We start from the raw sequence: 21,951 nt of genomic DNA on the forward strand, positions 1-21,951 counted from the left end.
TGTGGGGGATTTTATGCCAGTTCGTAGATTTGCAACCTCTCCATCACTACAAGGCTCCCTCCTACCCCCTCTTTACAGCCGTCACCCCACCACCCACCACTCAGTCTATTATTAATCTCTGGGTGTTATATGTGCAATTCCCATGTTGTGTCAGAACATAACTAGGATATCAGTGTTATAAGGACTCGTATACATCCAACCGGATGTCCTAGAACCAAGGGTCTGTATTACAAAGACACTGGAGTTTTCCCTTGGCTCCCCAGTCCTAGGTAAGGGAAATGCATCTGATCATTGCATTACCTCGCTGTTCTCTTTTCACTTTTTCTGTTCATCAACACTGGATCAGCTAAGTCTTTAGACTCGATTCTGCTGATACGCCTAGTGTGCTTTCTGACATCCTCGCTGATCCACCAAGAGGGTCTTTCGCCCTTTGGCATGTTGAGTTTGGAAAACACCTTTGAAGACGCTTTGATGGGTCAGGAATAGAGCTAGTCGTTGAGAGTACAAAGACGAATGAATCAGACTTTACCCTTCAGATGCTTACAGGCTGGGGATGGGTGCAGACACAAGTTTAGGAGCGTTTCTCAAAGTGCGGCCCAAAGACCCCACGGAACAGATTCTTTCTAGCTTGCTTCATAGTCTCTGGGCACACATTTCAAATAAGCGCCCAGGTAATTCTGACGTCCCCTGGACAGAACTGTGGAATGGCCTGTGCGCCATAGTAGCCAAGGACTCCTCTCACCACACTCCTTGTTCTCCAAGCTTCCCCCGCTTGCTCAGTCATCCTCAGTGGCCATGGGAAGGCTTGCCTCGCCCAAGAAGCCCTAACTTCTGTACAGATTTCAACAGCACTTACAGCCCAGACCACACAGCTTAGCATTCCTTTTGTTAACGCTTCACAATTGATTCTGGTTTGTGGGACTATTTTCTAAACTTACCAAAGGATAAAGACTATTTCATAAATTATTAGATTTCACCCGAGTGATAGAACAGTGCTGAGCATGTAATAGGCCCTCATTAATTACATAAACAAGTAGCTTGTTTATTTCCCATTAATGGCTTTTATACTTGGAATGAAAAGCAGAGGAAACAAACCTCTGTTTATGTGCCCTGATGGTCAAATCTTTAGAACACAAAATGCATCACACAGTGTTCTCAAACAGAGAAATCTTTATGTAATTACATGGACCTGGGGCAAAGTCATTAACAGGAAATATATCACATGAGCAAAATAACTTTACAACCAAAAGCACCCATGTATATTACTTAAAGTTTCCAAAAATAAATTGTACTACCCCTCGGTTTTTCCATAAATATTCATTTGCTCCCTGTTTATACTGAAGTGTTTTGCCATTAGTTGAGCTTGTTGACAGGAGGGTGGTGTAAGAAAAACTAGTAGGACAAAAATTTAAATCTGAAAATTCTGTGGATTTTTTTCCCCTGCGAATTCAGATCTCCTTGCCTGGTGTTAAAGAAGGAACCCTTGAGCTCACTTCAAGGAACACTGTGGCAGGCAGAGCAGTGCCCCTCCGCCGAGAGGTCTCTATCCCAATCCCTGGCACCAGTGAATGTTATCTCCCAGGCACAGCAGAATCAGAGCGGCACATGGAATTAAGGGAGGTCACTCATCAGCTGACCTGAAGGGAGAGAGAGGAACCTGGATTTCCCAGGCGGACCCAGCGTAAGTTCCAGGCTCCTTGAAAGTAACACAGAAGGTCAAGTCAGAATCCCAAAAGGAGCTGGGGTGGCCGCAGTGAGACTGGAAGGCTGCAGTAGCCGGCTCTGCAGATGAAGAGGTCTCCAGGCAGCCTGGAGGAGCCGAGGAAAGGCAGGGGGTCTGGACAAATTCCCACAGTCCTGCCAGACCTTGATCTCGGACCAAGACGACTCCCGAGATTCTGACTTCCGGAACCGTAAGAGAATGCACGTGTGTGGTTTTAAGCCACTGGGCAGTCACTGGTGACAGCAGCAAGAGAACACTGTTGCACCGTGCCCGCAAGGGGCATCATGCCAGAGTCAGTGCCTCTGCTAGCGGCGCCTGGCAGAGCACCAGCTTTTCCATCGCACCGGGATGTGCATGACAAGAAGGTGGAGTCTGGGGAGGGCAGCTGCCCTCTGGAACGATGCCTGGGCAACGCCTGCAGGAAAGGGGACAGAGGCAGGGAGGGGGCTGGGAGGACTGGCAGACAGATGTGGCCGAGCTGCAGGGCTACGGAGAAAGGCAGGGGCGGAAGATTGGAATTCAGCACCCAAGATCCCAGCAAAGATTGCAAAGCAGTTTGCAAGGCTATCAGGGCTTCTAGGGCCAGTCACCTGTCGATGGAGTCCGATCGTCAGCAGAGATGGGCTGCTTTCCTACTACTGCCCATGCTCACTCTGGCCTGGAGTGCCATGCCGAGCAGGCCCTTGGTGCACGTTGGACAGTGGGTGTTGGAGCACAGAGCCCACTGGACTTGCACGTTCACAGCTCGAGAGCCGAGCAGCTCACATTCGGGGGCACCCACTGATGTTTTCTGGAGACCTGGGACATCCCCATGGACTGAAGGTTTATCCCACCATGGGACCACCAAGGCCCCAGGGAGGTCCTCAGCCTCCTCTCTGCCAGGGCTATCACTGGCAATGGCATGGCACAAGAGGAAATACCCCCAAACCTTAGAGAGCAGCCCTGTCTCTCCTGGGCTGGCTCCAACCCCACCCCTGTTTGACAACCATTGTCCTGTTTCCTGTTCATGCATTCTTCCCTGGCATTCAGTTGCCATAAATACTGGGATCGCGCCAAGCACAGCGTGGTCACCAGTAGGCTCTGGTTGCAAGGAGGAAGGAGCTAGAGCAAATGCAGCCATATGGTGTTTGCGTGTTTTCCATGTCAGTAGGCAAAGGGCTGGGCAGGCAGATCCCAGGGAAACTGCCCAGGTAACCAAGCAAGTGTGGACAGGTTCTCCAAGGCCTGGCTTGGCTCTGCAGCTAGGGAGGAACCATTCACACCCCAGGGAGCTTTCCCATGGAAGCACAGAGAGGGCTGTGTGTGAGTGGGGGTATGTGTGGGGGGGGTGGGGGTGGACATGTGTGGGGTGCGTGTGTCTCTGTGTGTCCTCCTCGGACAAAGCCAGATAACAGCAGTAACTACCAGGGAGCGCACTCTCTATTTCTGGTGGGGATTAGGGCTCTAATTGGATGGTTGTTAAATGCAGGACACAGCATGAGACGTGCCAGAGGCCAGAAGAGGCTGCAGAGACAAATGCCGGCTGATCTTTTGTCCTTTGATGCCCTTTGAGGGGTGGGCAGGAGTGACAGGAGGCTAGGAGGTGGCAGGTGGGGAGGTGACAGGTGGGGAGGGAGTGACAGAAGATACACGGACTCCTATTATGAACTCAGCTGAGAAGCGAAGTCCCACAGCCATGTCCCGGAAAAAAGCCCTTGTCTTAATCCATTTTTCTGCTGCTGTAACAGAATCCTACAGCCTGGGTAATTGAAAACAGAAGAGAAATGTGTTCCTGACAATTCTGGAGGCTGCGAAGTCCAACATAAAGGTGCTGGTGGGTGATGCAGGCTGGTGGAAGGCATCCCATGGAGAGGGGCCAGCTCCACACTCTCCTCTTCTTAGACAGCCACTAACACTTTCAGGAAGACCCACCCTTAGGACAGCATCTGATCCTGACTCCCTCCCAAGGTCTCCACCTTCACACCCCATGCACCTGTGAACATGAAGGTTAAGTTCCTAACACGTGAACATTGAGGGGACACGTTCAAGCCATAGCTGCTGAGCTGGAAGGGAGTGGTCAGCCCACTGCGGGGCTGGTTCAGGGGCTCACCTGTGGTGAGTGTAAGTGGGTGCTCCAGGAAGTGAGTCTGCATGCCAGGGATAGAGAAGAAACAGTATAGCAGCAGGACAGGGACCACGGGGGTTCTGTGGCTGTGAGAGCTGCCAGGCCGAAGGACCAGTGGGAACCCGCCAAGAGCACTGGAGTCGGGGTCCAGCCAGTGGTGCAGGCAAAAAGCATCGAGCACCAGTGATGTGCCCAAGCGAGGGCCCCTGGTCTCCTCTCTTCCTCTTTTCCTCCCCAGCCCCTTCTGCTTGGCCCATGGCTCAGCCAGGGTGAGTGGACATGGGTCCTGTGTGTGCCTCTGGGGATGGAGGAGGGGAGGAGAGAGCTAGCAAATGTGCGTGCACGCACACTCACACTCACACACACCCAGCCCTGAGAGCCGAGGCCCACTGGCAGTTACCTGGAAGGTGAAGTATTCGTCGGCAGGGGCATTGAGCATGTTGCAGATCTGTAAAGGGAGAGAAAGCATCCATCTGTAACAGCGTGTGGGGGCGGCACTTAAGCCCCAAAGGAGAGGAAGAGTGCATGGAACCGAGGGCTGTGGACACAGCTCTCAGCTGCTCGCAGGTAGATCATGGACACTGGACCTCAGGCTGGGTCCAACCTGCCGGTAACTCATGGAAGGTAGCTTCTCCGTGGCCAAGTCCCTGGCTGGACGGATCCCAGTCTCTGCTGCTTCCCACTCTCCCCGTTTCCAAGGCTCCCCTTCCAATCAAAGCAACCAGCTGAGCCTTGCAGGCCAAGCCGCACAGAAAGGCCGCTCTGCTGGGACAGGTGCGGCAGTGATGCTGAGCTGCTTTCCCCACCCCACCCCCTTTTTTTTTTTTTTGACAGGCAGAGTGGAGAGAGAGAGAGAGAGAGAGAGAGGTCTTCCTTTTGCCGTTGGTTCACCCTCCAATGGCCACCGCAGCCAGCGCACCACGCTGATCCGATGGCAAGAGCCAGGTGCTTCTCCTGGTTTCCCATGGGGTGCAGGGCCCAAGCACTTGGGCCATCCTCCACTGCACTCCCTGGCCACAGCAGAGAGCTGGCCTGGAAGAGGAGCAACCGGGACAGAATCCGGCACCCCGACTAGGACTAGAACCCGGTGTGCTGGCACCGCAAGGCGGAGGATTAGCCTATTGAGCCGCGGCACCGGCCACCCCTTTTTTTTTTAAGCGGGATCCAGATTAGAAGAAGAGGCAGGAGGAAAAGGCCAGGCAGTCTTAGTAACTCGCAAGTGAGGACTCATCACACGATGTCACCTGTGTTAGTGGACGTCACAGACTACTGCTCACATCCGTAAGGACAAGGAATCACTCCATTTTTGGGTCATTCTGAATTCCATCTTGAGTCATATCTGCAATGGTTTTAATAAAAGACTACATTTCTCCCCACCAACATAAAATCTAAGTGAGCCTGTGGCACACCACAGTGGGTTATGCCCCTGCCTGTGACACTGGCATCCCATATGTGCACCGATTCGAGTCCTGGCTGCTCCAATTCTGATCCAGCTCCATGCTAATGCATCTGGGAAAGCAGCAGAAGATGGCCCAAGGTTTGGGCCCCTGCACCCACATGGAAGACCCAGTGAGGGTTCCAGGCTCCTGGCTTCAGTCTAGCCCAGCCCTGGCTGTTGCGGCCATTTGGAGAGTGAACCAGCAGATCTCTTTCTCTAACACTTTGAAATAAATAAATAAATTTTTTAAAAAATCATAAAATCTTGGAAGTCCAGTAAGATTAAATGACCTGTTTAAATTTGTGGGAAGGGCCGGTGCAGCGACTCAATAGGCTAATTCTCCGTCTGTGGCGCCAGCACACCGGGTTCTAGTCCCAGTCGGGGTACCAGATTCTGTCCCGGTTGCCCTTCTTCCAGGCCAGCTCTCTGCTGTGGCCCGGGAGTGCAGTGGAGGATGGCCCAAGTGTTTGGGCCCTGCACCTGCATGGGAGACCAGGAGAAGCACCTGGCTCCCGCCTTCAGATCAGCGCAGTGTGCCGGCAGCAGTGCGCAGGCTGCAGCGGCCATTGGGGGGTGAACCAACGGAAAAAGGAAGACCTTTCTCTCTGTCTCTCTCTCTCTCTCACTGTCCACTCTGCCTGTCAAAAATAAATAAATAAATAAATTTGTGGGAAGAAACTAGAATTGTGATGTCTGGAGTGGATGCTCCTGGCCAGGGGTTGGGAGAGCCCTGGTTTGTATCAGTTGCCGGTTTGCACAATGTAATAACTCCCACCCCAGGAGGGGGTTCAGGCAGCCAACAGTTTAGCAATGTGCTTCCCCAAATTTGTAAAAATCTAGAAGCCTTATGAATAGGCGAGTGGGTGCCCCAGTCACCACCCCAGACCCCGCCAGCCCCTTGCTCCCTATGTAAGTGCTGTCTAACGGTGGCTGAAGCACAGCAGCTATTTCTGTACAAAGAAAGGTGAAAATCTTCCAGCTCCTTTATTTCTTTGAAAGACAAAGAGAGAAAGACAGGAAAGGATGGGGAGAGAGATAGAGAGGTCCCCTCCACTCATTCAATCCTCAAATGCCCACAACAGCCAGAACTGAACTGAACGGAAGCCAGGAGCCCAGAACTCGATCCGGGTCTCCCACGTGGGTGGCAGGTGCCCATGTACCTGAGCCACCACTGCTGCCTCCCAGTGTCTGCACCAGCGGGAAGCTGGAGTCAGGAGCCAGAGGCCGGAATTAACCCCAGGCACTTCAGTGTGGGGTGTAGCACCTTCAGTGGCTGCCCAGCTGCTCAACACTCCCACTCCAAAGTTTCTAGAAGCACATACACCCTAAGGATTTCAGCGATCTTCCGTGCCATCCATTAATTTCAAGATCTGACTTGAATTGGATTTTTAAGTTATTCAATGAGCTAGACATCCTCCGTGTCTTAAAAAGGGAGAAAGCAGCTCATTGCTCTTTTCTGACCTGTCAGTGACACCTGTCAGCCCATCCTTTGAGGCCTCAAGACAGCCTTGACAGAGGATGGGTCAAAGTGCCACACTTTTAATCAACAGTTCCAAGGCTCTCTTTCTATCCTCCCCTCTCCAGCTCATGCTTCAAAAAACTGACCACCAAATTTGAGATAGAATTAAAGCCAGCATGGATCCCAGGCACTGACTCCAGAGATGTCTGAAATTTCCGTGTCTGCAGAGTAAGAAGTCGAGGGCCTGGGCAGGCATTTTGCCTCGGGGGTAAGAAGCCCGTCAGCATGCCCACACGCCACAGCCGGGTGCGGGAGTTCGGTTCCCCGCTCAAGCTGCTGACTCCAGCTCCCTGCCTCCGCTGATGCAGACCCTGGGGAGCGGTGCTGATGGCTGAAGTTACTGAGTTCCTTCCTGCCACACGGGAGACCTGGACTGCGGTCCCAGTCCCTAGCTTTGGCTGCTCCAACCTACACGCGACTGCCAAGGTTCTCCTTTCCACTTCCTGCACTGGCAGACATGGCCATCTCACCTTTATCGGGTCATCTTACAGTCACACTTGCATCTTTGCCTTAGCTGGTAAGAGGTTAATGCACTATCATTTAGAATTTGCATTTGTTCAACAACTTACAAATCCGTTTTCAGCAACGTATGTTGGCAACCCGCTAACGAGAGTCCAGTGGTCCGCAGGAGGTGTTCTTGGAGAAGATTAGGAAAGAGAAGATCATTGCTCTGCAGAGAAACCCACTGTGCACCCAGAAACCCGGCGACTCCTGGGGCAACACCATGGCAATACTCACGGAATCACTTTGATCTCTTCCTTGCCATGTAAAATGTAATCGATGATTTTATAAAAGATGATTTCCTAAGAAAGGAGGAAGAGATTTTTAGCACATTATTTCTCAAAGGACACAGTTTTTCAATGAAAAACTCTTACAAATAGTCCCCTGTTTCCTAGTCACATTCTGTATAAAACAGACTATTCCTATCCTGATTACCAAATTGTAATAAACCAGAAATGCTACTGACTATTCGCACATATACATGAAGGCTGAAATAAATTCAGTTTTTAAAAAGTTGATTGCAGCCAAACAGCTTCTGAGGGCCGCTTCGGCTCTCAATCCCTAAACCAGCCTGTTTTGAACTTAACTGATCCCTTTTTATTCTGTAGAATAGGCACCGTGGCACAGGTGCATAAGCTGCTGTCTAGCAAGCCTGCATCCTACATCAAAGTGCTTGTGAGTCCTGGCTACTCCATGCTTCCGATCAAGCTTCCTCTCATGCCTGGAAGGCAGCGGGTGAAGGCCCAAATACTGGGGATTCTGCCACCTCCATAGGGGACCCAGATGGAACTCCTGGCTCCTGGCTTTGATCTTGCCCAGCCCAGCTGTTGTGGGCATCTGGGGGAGTGGATGGAAGATATCTTTATCACTCCACTTTTCAAATACACAAATAAATCTTAATATATATATCATATATATAAACACATGTATGTGTCTGAGTAGTATCTAGATACTTCACTAGACCAAGTCATGTAACTTCTCAACTACAGTGAACGGCACATCCTGTACCGTGAGCACGTAAGCCCTTCCAGCACTGGCTTATCTGAACAGGTTTTCTGGGTCCGTTGTCAATCCTGGATGGGATTTCATGTCAGTGTTTCTGCTTCATGGGCAGTTGAGGAGCCTGAGGCGTGGACATGCTTCAGCCCATCAACTTGCCTCGTTGAGTGCTGAGGACCCAGTGGGGAATTGAACAGACCCGGGTCCTGCCCTGGAGCAAGTAAATCTAACCGTGCTGCTCTCGGAGAACCCAGTCCATCCAGCACCCCTGCACAGGGCTATGCATGTGGCCCTCACGCTTCTCCGTGTTGAGAAGCGCTGTTGATCTACCAAGCCCCGCCTTCACAGCAGAGGAGCTCTAGAGGCTAAACCATGAGTACGGGCAAGGGCCGCAGAGCTGCCTGGGGCAGAGCTGGGACCTGACTCCCAACCTCTTTGTCCAGGGTCCTTTCTACCACTCCAGGGTCGTGTAGGGAAAAAACAGGACCAGAACGCCCGCCCTTCCAGGCCAGTGCTCTTTTCTCTGTGCTCTGTAGCCTCTTGGTTTCAGCAGCTGCTGCCGGGCAGAGAGAGCATCAAGGAAGGTGTTTGCACTCACCCGGCCATCTGGTGTCTTTGGTCCCTTATAGGGTTCAACCTCACCAAGCTTGATGGGCCATTCATCATAGAATTCCTGGAGGCAATTAGAGTTAAACATTAATTCAGAAACTCACATGATCTAGAGCATATTACATGAACTATGTGTGTGTATACTTTATGTTTGTCTATATAGTTCTGGAATTCTAGAGCTGAGAAGACCTACTTTAAAAAGTTCATGGAAGATGCATGTTCTGAAAAAAAATACGCATGTATTTCAAAAAAACTTATACCCAGATAAACATTTTAATTCTACTTTCCTTGAATTTTGGAAGTACCCTCATATAATTCCTAGCTCAGGAATTTGTGATACTAAACAGGTAGCCTAGTCCTTTCTTACTTGTAAAGTGGGATAAACAGGGGCTGATGTTGTGGCATGGCCAGTTAAGCTGCCACCTGTGACACTGGCATCCCATATGGGTGCCAGTTCAAATCCTGGCTGCTCCACTTCTGATCCAGCTGCCGGCTAATGTGCCTGGGAAAGCAGTGAAAGATGGTCATAGTACTTGCGTACCTGCATCCCACATGGGAGACCAGGATGGAGTTTCAGGCCCCTGGCTTTGACTGGCCCAGCCCTTGTCATTGCAGTTACTGGGGAGTGAACCAGCAAATGGAAGATCTTTCTCTCTCTGCAAACTCTGCTTTTCAAATAAATAAAATCTTTTTTCAAAATGGGAATAATAGGTGCTGGTGCTATTGTGTAGCAGGAAAAGCTACCATCTACAGTGCCAGCATCCCATATGGGTGCTAGTTTGAGTCCCGGTTGCCCCACTTCTAACCCAGCTCTCTGCTATTGCGTGGGAAAGCAGTAGAAGATGGCCCAAGTCCTTGGGTCCCTGCACCCTCAAGGGAGACCCAGTAGAAGCTCCTGGCTCTGGATTGGCCCAGCTCCAGCTGTTGCAGCCATTTGGGGAATGAACCAGCAGATGAAAGATCTCTCAGGGCTGGTGCTGTGGTGCAGCAGGTTAACACCATGACCTGAAGCACCAGCATCCCATATGGGTACTGGTTCAAGACCCGGCTGCTCCACTTCCGATCCAGCTCTCTGCTGTGGCCTGGGAAAGCAGAAGATGGTTCAAATCCTTGGGCCCCAGCACCTGCATGGGAGACCTGGAAGAAGCTCCTGGCTCCTGGCTTTGGATTGGCATAGCTCCGGCCATTTCGGCCAATTCGGGAGTGAACCATTGAATGGAAGATCTCTCTTTGCCTCTCCTCTCTCTGCGTAATTCTTTCAAAAAAATAAACCTTTAAAAAAAAAAAAAAAAAAAGATCTTGGCCAGCGCCGTGGCTCAACAGGCTAATCCTCCGCCTTGCGGTGCCGGCACACCAGGTTCTAGTCCCGGTCAGGGCTCCGGATTCTGTCCCAGTTGCCCCTCTTCCAGGCCAGCTCTCTGCTGTGGCCAGGGAGTGCAGTGGAGGATGGCCCAAGTCCTTGGGCCCTGCACCCCATGGGAGACCAGGAGAAGCACCTGGCTCCTGCCTTCGGATCAGCGCGGTGTGCCGGCTGCAGCGTGCCTACCGCGGCGGCCATTGGAGGGTGAACCAACGGCAAAGGAAGACCTTTCTCTCTGTTTCTCTCTCTCACTGTCCACTCTGCCTGTCAAAAATAAAGTAAAAAAAAAAAATCTATTTGCTTCTGTCTCTTGTAACTCTTTCAAATAAATAATTTTTAAAGTTGGTGTAGAATTTATGCTAAAGCATCATGGTAAGGATTAAATGAATAATAAACATCAATCACCTGCTCTGGCATTTAGTTCAAAGTACTCAATGTGCAGTAGCTATTTTATAGATAATTCAACAGATAGGTTAAGAGGCTGGGCCAAGGTCACATCAGATGGTCAACAGTATTGGTTGCCATATCCCAATATCTGTTCCTTATTCTTCTTGCTAGTAGAACTTGATTTGCATACAGTTGGGAATTTGTATAGGGAAGTTGGCCCTGCATGACTCATCTGTATAAGGTGCCTAGATTGGTTTGAAGGCAGGTACGTGGCCCAGTTCTGGACAAGGGAGAGAAATCAGCCAAGGGGCTGCTAGCGAAAGATGTTCCTCAGATGAGGGTGACATTTGGAGGAAATGCCTCCGGGTTCTCTCATGTTTCTGGGTGTCACACTTTGAGCTACACCAACCATCTTACCCTCCATGAGAGGTAGCATCACCAACACAGCAGGTGCCCAAGACCTGGCCAGGAAAATGGAAAGCTCCTGGGACGTTGCTGAGTCTACTGAACTCTGAATTAGACAATCCTAGAACTTCTTGTTAAATGAAGTAGTCACTGTCAGTTCGCTGAAGATGTTAGCTGATCAGATATTTCCTGCAGCCAAAAGCACCCCAGCCAATTTTCTCAGCCAGGAAGGCTCACAGCCAGGATCAGAACTCAGCCCTACTGATATCCAGTCCTGTGTTCATCCACTGAGGAAAAATAACTAGCAGTCTCATGTATCATAAGGAATAGAAATGACATAGCATAACGTGGGATAAGTCCAACAGATATAGCAAGAGAGACAAGCACATTATTGTGAATATTAAATATTTCATAATTGCTACTTTAAAATGATCTCTAAAATTTTAAAATACAAAATATTAAATTGGTACTGATAACATTATGCACATAGATATATATAACCTCTAATTTTCACAGCTGATAAAAAACAAAAAACATGTCCTCATTTTTCAGACAAGGAAACCAAGAATTACAGAAGATAAAAAAAGAGAGAGAACATACACTACCCAACTTCAAGACATAAGACTAAAACTACAAAATCAAGATAGTGTGGCGTTGGTGAAAGAAGAGACAAATAAGTCGATGGAGCAGAATATAGAATCCAGAACAAGACCTGCACAAATATAATTAACTGATCCTTGGTAATGGGACAAGACAATGGATAAAGATTAGTCTTACCAACAACTTATGTTGGAACAGTTGGACATCCACATGCAAAGAAAAATCAATCTACACACAGACCTTATACCCCTCATAAAAACAACTCAAAATAGATCATGGACCATTAAGTAAAACAAACAAACCAAAAAAAAAAAAAAACCCTATAAAAAGTCTAGAAGATGGCATAGAAAACCTAGGTGAACTTGGGTTTGTCAAGACTTCTTTGATACTATACCAAGAGCAAAATCCAAAATCAAGAAAAATTGGACTTTATTAAAATTTTAAAATTCTGCTCTACAGAAGACACTGTTAAGCTAATGAAAGAGACAAGCCATTGACTGGGAGCAAATATTTGTAAAACAAACATTCAATAAAAGACTTATATGTAAAACATACATGGTCCTCTTAAAACTAAGTAAGAAGATACAACCCAATCACAAAATGGGCAAATGATCCAGACAGATGAACAGCCAAAGAAAAACAAACAAATAGCAAGCGTATGAAAAGCGTTCTTTAGAGAATTGTAAATCAAAACAACAAGCTATGACTGCAACTCCTAGAGTGGCTAAAACTCAAAATACTGACATCACTAACTACTGGTGAGGATGTTGGAGCAACAAGAACTCTCATTTATTACCAGTGACAAGCAAAATGATAGTCCTATCTGGTGGCAGTTTGGCAGTTTCTTACAAAGATCAATGTAGCCTTACATGATACAGCAATTACTCTTTGGTATTTACCCAATGAGAGTAAGATTTATAATATACACACACAAACCTGTACATGTTTACAGCAGTTTTATCCCACATTGCCAGAAATTAGGAGTTACCTCAAATCCTTCAATAAGTGAATGGATAAACAAACTGCCATTACAATGAAGTATTATTCAGCAATTTAAAATAAGTTCCAGTCAAGACATGAAATAAAACAGTCCTTTGACAGATGAATGAATAAAAAAGATATGGACTATATACACAATGGAATACTATCCAGCCTTAAAGGAGCAAATCCTGTCATTTGCTACAAAAATGAACAAAACTAGAAGATATTATGCCAAGTGAAATATGCCAGGAACATGAAGTCAAAAACTGTGGGACTTCACTTTTATGTGGAATCTTTGAAAAGTCAAATTTATAGTAGTAGGGAATAAAACATTGGTTGCTAGAGGGAGGGGTGGGAGAGGGAGAAGTTGCCCACAGAGCCCAAAGTTCCAAGTAGACAAAAGGAATAGATTTTCAACATTTATTGCATAAGGTGATCATCGCTAATAATCATGTGTTATACATTCCAAATTTGCTAAAAGAGTAGACTTTAAATGTTTGCACTACCAAAAAATATGCAAGATACTAGATATGTTAATTATCTTGAATAATCATTGCACAGTGAATCTGTATCAGTATCACATTATAACCCATATATAATATTTGTCAATTAAAAATTTAAATTAACTAAATAAGCTTTTTTAAAAAATGAGCTATCAAGCCATAAGTTAACCTGGAAGAAACTTCAGTGCATATCGCTAAGTCAAAGAAACCAGTGTGAAAAGGCTACACGCTATATGATCCCAACACTCTATCTGGGAAAAGGCCAAAGTAGAGGCAGGAAAACTGTCAGTGGTCACCAGGAGTTCAGAGCTGGTCAGGGGGTGCTGCAGAGCTGAGCACAGGATTTTTAGGGCATTGGGGACCCGCTGGCTCCCACTGGCCTTCAGGGACAAAGTCACAGATCTCCTTCATGTGCCTTCCACTGGTCAGAGGTAACAGCAGCTCTAGGACAGCACGCATTTGTCAAAACCCAGAACTTCACAACACAAAGGAATGTGCACTGTGGGCTATAGTTCATAAGAATGCATCCATATTGGTTCAGCCACTCTGACCACACCAACACACGACGCTAGCAACAGGGCACACTGGTGGTGGTTGGGGTGGGAGGGAAGAGGGCGTGTGGGGGAACTCTGTACATAAGTGCTCAGTTTTTCTGTAAGCCTAAAACTACTCTAAAAACTGAAAAAAGACTTGATGAAGACACAGCCAGGCAGGAAGTAGAAAAGCTAAGGTGCAAGCCTACCAACACACCTTGACCTCCGTTCTACACTTTCTTGGCCCTGGCTCCTGGGACCTAGCACGACTGCTTACTTACGTAGCGCGCCCATTTCTCACTGAATCACGTCTCAGGTGATGTGTATCTGACAGGGGCTTTAGGGGAGACAAAACATATGGCACAGCGAGACCTTCTCCTTCGTCATGTCCAGCAGGCCGATGGAGTACCGTTCACAGTTCAGGTACGTCCTAACTGTGTAGAGTGCTTTGTGAAACTGCCGTTCAACATCTGTGAGCTCTTCAAATACTTTGTTGGCTGACCACATAAGGATCTGAAAGCCAGTATGAAAACAATTAGAATATAGTGAGCGAGCAAGCCAGCAAGCAAGCATTGGCCAAAGCAAACGTGAGGCACATAAAATGACTACTTGTACATATCACTAGACAATATGATATGCTTTTGAACATGTATGCACCCAACAGCCACTCTGATGCTCAAATGGGATGATGAGTAGACCTTTGCAAAGCTGTAGGTCTTTGGAAGTGAAGAAGCCGTGTTTCCATGTCTAAATGCTTGGAGCCCAAAGGGTTTGTCCTAAAACTGGAGGCAGAGGCAGTCTGTGGGCAGAAGGCCCAGTGTTAGCAGCCCACTGGCTCCCACTAGACCTCACAAAGAGAAAGCTACGTGACTCCTTCACATATCCTGAGATTGAATGGGAAGGGTTGGAGGAAGCCCTCCATCCCAACCCTCTCCCACTTTTGTACTGAAGAGGGAATAGGTTCACAGTGGTCCAGACTCAGGTATTCTGGCTGTCAATGTTGTTCTCTGTCCCTTTGCCTTATGGAAGGACACGGACTTTAGAAGCGTAATTTGCTCCTCAAAGAGCTTCACTCTGACCCAGAAATTACTAAGAGCTTTACATACGAGCTAATGGCCATTTAAGAGTTATGCCAACTCTATGAAGTAGGTGCTGTCAACCTCGTCCATCCCATAGATAAAGAAACCAAGGCCACCCAGGATGCATGCCCTGATGGAGGATTGGGAGGAGGAAGAGTGAGATACCATGAGAGGACACCTGGCACTGAAGTTTGGCACCTGCTCTATGTGGCTTAAACACCCCCTGCAGGGTAGGAGAGGTCTAGGGTTTGCTGGCTCTAGGTCATCTGTCAGGACGGGTCAGCACAGAACGATGTCCCCTCCCCTTTACCTGACTTCTCCTGGATTCAATGCTGTACAGGTAGTTGGTATGATGAAGCTTTAGGATGACAGAAACAAGGTTGATGTACTTGGAAAAGACCTACAGATGGCAGAGAAGAGAACATTACACCTTTCCCTTGGTTGTAACACAAATTTCCTGAGCCTGTGATGGGATGCCAAGGGTCAGCATTACCTCTTCGTCCTGTTTGGAAAACTCAGGAGCATTTACTTTGTTCACCGCCATAACCACAGCAAGAACCTCCTTGCCCATGACGATTGGGGTTGCCAGCAGGTTCCTGGTGACGTAACCCGTTTGTTTGTCCATGAAGTCAGAAAAGTGGCTATTCTGAAAAAAGTGGCACAGAATCAAAGAGTGGATGTAGAAAAGGGGGCAAATTATTCTCTAATTCAAGTCATAACAGTTAACAAGGGCCCTTGCACAGTGGTTACATTTCCACCCCACCCACCATCCCACAGCCGCCTAGCATGAAACTGCACATTTCACACTGGTATTTCCCAGCTGAGCTATGGCCCACCTAGGCTAGGCTGATGGACCAAGAGGAAAGAGGTGCTACCAAGGCCAAGTAGAAAGGGACATGCTTAAGGGAAGCTGGGGAAGGCACAGGACTGCAATGGACAGAAACTCTACAAAGGAAAGGAGAGCAAGCTGGGATCGCAGCCCCAGTTCCAGGAGCTCCTCTCCTTAACTACAGAAGGAAAGCACGCTTGTGCAGTTGGTTGACCTATACATTACAATGTAACAAAGAACTATTACTGCTCCCCTCAACTCCTCACCTCACCTACTTGAGGAACTCAGCCTTGGCTGCTTGGTGTGTCTCCTTCTCTGCCCTCCCCTTTCCTTGGTCAAAGGTTTTTATCGTTCGATATAAGATGTGCTTTTCGAAATTTCCCTGGCACTTTGATCACTTCATAATGTCCATGTCCTCCCCTCCAGACCTAGGCACATGGATGTGAGTCCATCCCGCAGAATCTCGCATGGTGCCCCACACTCAGCTATTCCCTACTCATGTAACCGTTTCGATAAGCACTAGGGCCCTAATCACCCTTACTTCGATTTTTATGTGATGGGGTCCCCAGAGTGCCAACCCCTTTTTGCTTGATCCACAGGTGTAAACAGTTTTTATTTGCATAGATTACTTTTACAAAAGATCCAAATTCTTATTTCCACTGAGCTGGTCTAAGAGGATCACCCTCTTGCCAACATCAGACACTTCAAGATTTTATTAATTTGAAAGGCAGAGGGAGAGGGAAACAGATCTCCCATCCACTTCCCAAATGGCTGTAACGACTGGGGTTGGGCCAGGCTGAAGCCGAGAGCCTGGAACTTCATATGAATCTCCCATATGGGTGTCAGAGGCCCAAGTACTCGGCCCTCTTCTACTGCTTTCCTAGGAACATTAGCAAGGAGCTGCACAGGAAGTAGAGCAGCTGGAACTCAAACATCATCCCAGTGTTGGGGGATGTCGGTATTGCAGGCAGCAGCTTAAGCCACTGCATCACAACACGGGCCCCCAAGATGCTTCAGTTTTTAATGTGCTGCCACACTCATGTCTACATCCATGTTTTATGTTTCTCTGGGAGAGGGGAAAGGTCCTCCCAGGTGCAAGCCTCCTGTAGTAGATGCAAGAGATGATTCTAACGCCCTGGCCATGGCAAAGGCCGAGTGATGAGTTTGGGCTGAAACACGAATGGAAAGGCTTGAGAGGGCAAGGAAGCTGTTGTTTCGGGGAATCCCAGCCCGGATGGGTGTAGACGCAGCTGCTCAGCTTTCCACGAGTCCTGCTGCTCTTCCCTGGGACCCTGGCCCGGATCTTCAATTAGCACTAAACGTTCAGCCTAACCCTGAGGCTCATTGGCCCAAACTGATGTTATGTCGATGGTGCTTCTCAAAGCAGCACAAACCCTGGAGGCTAGGTACTGCTATTTCCCAAAGCAGAAATACGAGAGCCACTCACTGGGGTGTGCTTTCCAGGCCAGAGAAACTAGGGCTGCTCGACCAACAGAACTCCCGGCTCAGGCACTCAAACAGCACCTGAGCTGGATCTCACAATCACCTGCAGTTACATGCAGATCCAGAGTCTCACAGCAGAGCCTCCGAACCCAAATCTCCCCAAAGTAGGATTCGTATTCCCCAGGAATCTGTGCTTTCCAGTGTGCTGGGTAACTCTGGTGTTGCACCACACGGAGCATCTTCCTTGGAGGGCGCTAGCAATGAGACCTTTCACAAAGAAAATGTGATACTAAGGGAATCAACCCACACCTTTCCCAAGCCAACTATTTCCTTTGGAAGCAGCATGATGTTATGGCAAAGAAGGTTCTAGAATCAGCCTTCCTGGGCTAGAGCCAGGCCCCAAGGCACTAACAGGGTGACCCTGGGAGTGTTACTTAACTTCTGTGTCTTCACTTTTCTAACCTAAAAATGGGGAGAAGGATGCTCTCTCCTACAACTTAACGTCCCTGCTGTGAAGACGGGACAGCATGGTGGCGGGGAGCGCACTTGGCAAAGTGGTGCAGTGTGGGTGCCCGATAGGTATCAACAAGAGAAGCCCAAGGCAGGTTTGCATGAAAGGCAGTTCTTTTGTATGATTTCCATTTTTGCTTCGAGTTCCAACTTTCCTAGCCAGCTCACAGCCCTGAAGAAATGCGATGCCCTGAGCTGGATGCAGGCCTCCTAGGTGTGGGAGCAACTTCCTCTGCAGGCCCAGCACTCACCCCATGCCACCAACAGCTGCCATTCTTTCCTGACCACAGTACCCATTCCTTCTCTGCTTCTTGTAGCATCTTTAGCCTTAGCACAGCTGTCTCCGGACATCTTTCCCTTAATCCACTGCTCGCCTCGGCCCACTGCACTGCTCTCCTATTAGCCACTGTGGATCAGAATCACCTGCATCGGAAACACACACCATGGTGAAGTCAGCAGCATGGCTTTCCCTCTGCACCTCCGACACCTGGGGCCACTGTGTTCTGGATTCTAAATGCAAAACAGATCCTTAAGTTCAATGGGCTATTCTGAGAAAATGACTTTTAAGTTTCAAACTTTAATATTGGTGGGCAAGGAGTTTGGGGCAAGAGTTAAGATGCCCCTTGGGACACCTGTATCCCATCTTGGAAAATGCCTGGGTTCGAGTCCCAGCTCTGCTTCCTGCTCATGTCCACCCTGGAAGGCAGCAGGTAATGGCGCAAGGAGTCGGGTCCCTGGCACCTGTGCAGGAGACCGGGATTGGGTTCCTGGGTATGGCCTGACTGTGTGCCTTTGGAGAATGAACTAGCTGATAGTAGACCTCACCCTCTTCCTGTTGCTCCCCTTCCAAATAAGTTTTTTTTTTTTTTTTGTAAGTAAAAGTTAAAAAAAAAAAACTTTCATGCTTGCTTACTGTACTTTTCAAGGACCTGGATAATCCCCCTCCCCCCAACCCCCAGATTACTGGGTAGGGGAGACGAGGCCTGCTAGATCTTTTTTTCACTAACTCCAACAGACCCCTGAATACTTCCTCTGTTTTCCCAACTTCCGGAACTCCCTTGGTGGCCCTCTCCAACGAAGCCCCTGAAGGTCACGGGAGAAGGCTGGCAGAGCAGGCAGAGCCTGATCCCGGCTGATGTCAGGGTTGCTAAATCTGATCCAACACCAGGGACCCTGGAGATAAGGAGGCAGAGACAGAAGGAAGAGCCAGGAGGGACGAAGGCGAGCCAGGCCCCCAGTTAATTATTGAAAGCCTCAGCCTTCTCCCGTGGCTGTCTTTAAAACCACAGTCCAAACCAGGAGCCCTCAGTTAATGAACAGCTTTCCCAATAGAAAACAAAACAGTTAACTTGCAGAGGACATGTCTGCTCCCTGTTCTTACGTTTCCCTGCCTTTAACCTGTTCTAAGGCGGACAATAGTCCCCGACTCTTGTGGCCCTCCCCAGCCAGCACCCAAGCCCCCACCGGCAACATCAGCACCTTACCACAGCCAGCACGGGTTGAGCTTCTACTGTGAGACAGGTTCTTGATTTGCTTTTCTCAGGTGCAGAAACTCAATCCATCCCACTGTTCCTAAGCCTCAGACCAGATCGGCAGCCACAACAGCCTGATGCCAAAGCACTCACCCTACGTCCTGTGGCTTCCCTGTTGCCGCACTCACAGATCCCCAACGTTGGGAACATGAGGCTCTGAATCTTGGCCCAGGTGGAAAAGGCTTTTCCTCCCTGTGCACACACGGCTTACCAGAGAAAAGGCACCTGTGGTCAGTGGTGTGGCAGGAAGAGGGGGACCCTGGAGACCCAGGCTGGAGGTGGGCTCTGCGGCATCGTGGTTAAGCTGCCCTTGGGACACACATACTTCATACTGAAGCACCCGGGGTTCGAGTCTTGGCTCTGCTTCGAATGCAGCTTCTTGCTAATGTGCACCCTGGAAGGCAGCAGGTGATGGCTCAAGTAACTGGGTGCCTGCCACCTTTATGGGAGACCTGGATGGAGTTCCAGGCTCCTGGCTTCAGCCTGGCCCAGCCCTGGCTGTTGTAAATACATGGGGAGTGAACCAGTGGATGGAAAACTTTTTCAAATGAAAAGAAGAAAACGAACTCTTTCCAGAAGACCCCGTTTAAAAGGTCCCAGCCCAGGCACTTCCTACCCACATGACCCCAAGCAGAATGGCATTGTTTAAAGATGGAAATAAAAACTTGGCTCCTGCCCTCCTGCTCAGGGTCTTGGGCAGAACCACTGAAAATGAGAAAATGCTTTGAAAGCCATCAGGGGCAATGAAGGTGAAGAACTGATCAGAAATTTCATTTAAAACACTGGTTTCTCCCTCCTTTCTCGGTGCGGACGGTAACATGGTGGCTACAGCAAGGAGAAACTGCAGGGACAGGGAGTGGGTGGCAGGGCCCTGGGCTTGGAGTCAGGGGTCTTTGATTCTGTCCCAGCCCTTCCCACTCACTGACACATACCTGGGCCTGGAGGAGACACAACGCTGAGACCGCAGCCTCCCGTCTGCCCTGGGACAGAGTGGCCTACAGACTCGTAGGGTCCCGCCCATCTCTAATACACCACGGCTGCCTGGAAGTTCACTGCTCCTCCTGCGTCTACTTCCCTCCATCGTTAGTGGCTTTCAACACGGGCTGCGTATGGGGGTCACCTGCAGCTTCTAAAAAGTAGTGAGCCTGCGTCCTGATTAACAGCCTGCGTGGAAAATCACTGACAGAAATGGAAAGCAGCTGAGGCCTCCCTTTGCCTCCCGCTCTGAGCTCAGGAGAGCGTGTGTCTTGAACGCACACTTCTCTGTCCCACTCGGAAGGGCCAGGAACCCCTAGAAGCACAGGGTGAGACTCCCCACGGAAGGCCCCACCCATGCAGACATGTTCCCCGTGGACAGCAAAAGGCCCAGGCCACCTGCTCACTTCTGCAGCTGTGTCCTATGAGCTCTACGTGGAGAACGAGGCGCCTTAACTCTCCCAGCAGGAGCAGTTTTGCCCATCTCTTCCTTAAAATTTGTTTCAGAAAAAAACTCCTCGAGGGCATTTTCTGCAGGTTGATAGGCTAGTCATTTCGGAGGTGGTGCCCACTGGAGACTCTCGGGAGGCACATTCCTAAGAGAAAACTTGACGGCCTTCTCACTGGTGCCGGGAGCATGGCCGTAAGGGCAGGCATCAGGTTAGTCAGGCGAAGCAGCTGGCCTTGGCCTGCAAGGCTGGCTTAGAGGCCTCGGCCTGAGGATGCTGGAGGGCCCTCAGCAACCCTTGCACCTGCTGCGGCCCTGCAGTTGTTTGCCGAGTATTAATGATGTTTGACGACCTCGGCGCCTCCAGGCTGTGTGCGGGCCTCCTCCTCTAGCCAGCTTTAGGAGGCATTGAGGGGATTATCTTCCTGCCTCTCCAAGACGGCCACAGACCGCCGCTCAGAAACTCTGTCAGCAGCTGCTCTCATCCAACTCTGGGCCATTGCAGTCCATCTCTATCCCTCCCTCTTTTTAAGAATTCTTTATTTACTTGAGAGGCAGGTTCCGTCTGCTGGTTCACTCCCCAAATGTCCAAAATGGCCAAGCTGGGCCAATCCAAAACCAGGAGCCAGGAGCCCAAGCACTTGGGCCATCTTCCACTGCTTTCCCAGGCCATTAACAGAAACTGAATTGGAAGAGAGCAGCAGGGACTCGAACCTATGCCCATATGGGATGCCGGTGCATCCAGATGCCCGCAGGTGAATGCTTAATCTACCACACCACAGCACCATCCCCCATTTCTCCCTTTTTGTGAGTGGGAAATGACACTCTGGGACAGGTGCAGAGGGAGAGGGCTGCCACTCATGACTGCTATGGAATGGAGGGATTAAAGGGAGTTCACACTTCTTCCTTTTTGCTTATCTGTATGCTACAATCTTTCTAGAATGTGTATGTATCACGACGATTAAGGAGAAAGAGTTAATGGCTCTGTGTTTATAAAGGGCAATGCCTTGTAAGGGGCCAGCGTGCTCCTGGTGTTCTGGAATTCACTGCAATTCATTCTTGCTAGATCTGAGATCCGGGGCTGAGGGGAAGCAGTCCCCCTTAACCATCACCCAGATTCATATTTGTAACCATCCAAAGGCTAATACCTGAACTTTCAATCAGTGCAGTTTTTTGGTTTCTGCACATTTGGCCTGTAGGGGTAAAGTTAGTGAGCCATTCTATCCTGGAGAACTGACTGTCTCCAAGGAGCATGAATGGGAGGTGTGGTGGGGCAGTTTCCAAGTCCTGGCAGTAAGCACTGTGGCTGAGCTCCCCCCCCGGAAGGGGGTGGCTTGCTTTAATGGTGTTGTTCAGAAGAAAAGTCCCAGAGCCCCGGAGGCAGTGTGGCGTGCACCAGGCTCAGGTAAGATCACCTGATGCCATGCCTAACATCACAGAGGACATACTTATACTAAAAAAGGGTGGGGCAGG

General features: G+C 49.2%; 1 protein-coding gene across 1 annotated transcript in view; it reads right to left on the minus strand.

Moving 5' to 3' along the window:
• Nucleotides 1–21,951, minus strand: part of PDE6C (phosphodiesterase 6C) — a 52,565-nt gene that overhangs the window by 29,551 nt on the left and 1,063 nt on the right. Inside the window, exons 2-8 of the mRNA XM_062215278.1 lie at nt 15,235–15,387; nt 15,052–15,141; nt 14,035–14,175; nt 8,883–8,957; nt 7,523–7,587; nt 7,354–7,420; nt 4,228–4,275 (exon numbers count right to left, since the gene is read on the minus strand). Coding sequence (XP_062071262.1) covers nt 4,228–4,275; nt 7,354–7,420; nt 7,523–7,587; nt 8,883–8,957; nt 14,035–14,175; nt 15,052–15,141; nt 15,235–15,387 — 639 coding nt within the window. The remainder of the gene's footprint in view (nt 1–4,227; nt 4,276–7,353; nt 7,421–7,522; nt 7,588–8,882; nt 8,958–14,034; nt 14,176–15,051; nt 15,142–15,234; nt 15,388–21,951) is intronic.

Source organism: Lepus europaeus, chromosome 17 (assembly GCF_033115175.1).
Source record: "Lepus europaeus isolate LE1 chromosome 17, mLepTim1.pri, whole genome shotgun sequence".
NCBI lineage: Eukaryota > Metazoa > Chordata > Mammalia > Lagomorpha > Leporidae > Lepus > Lepus europaeus.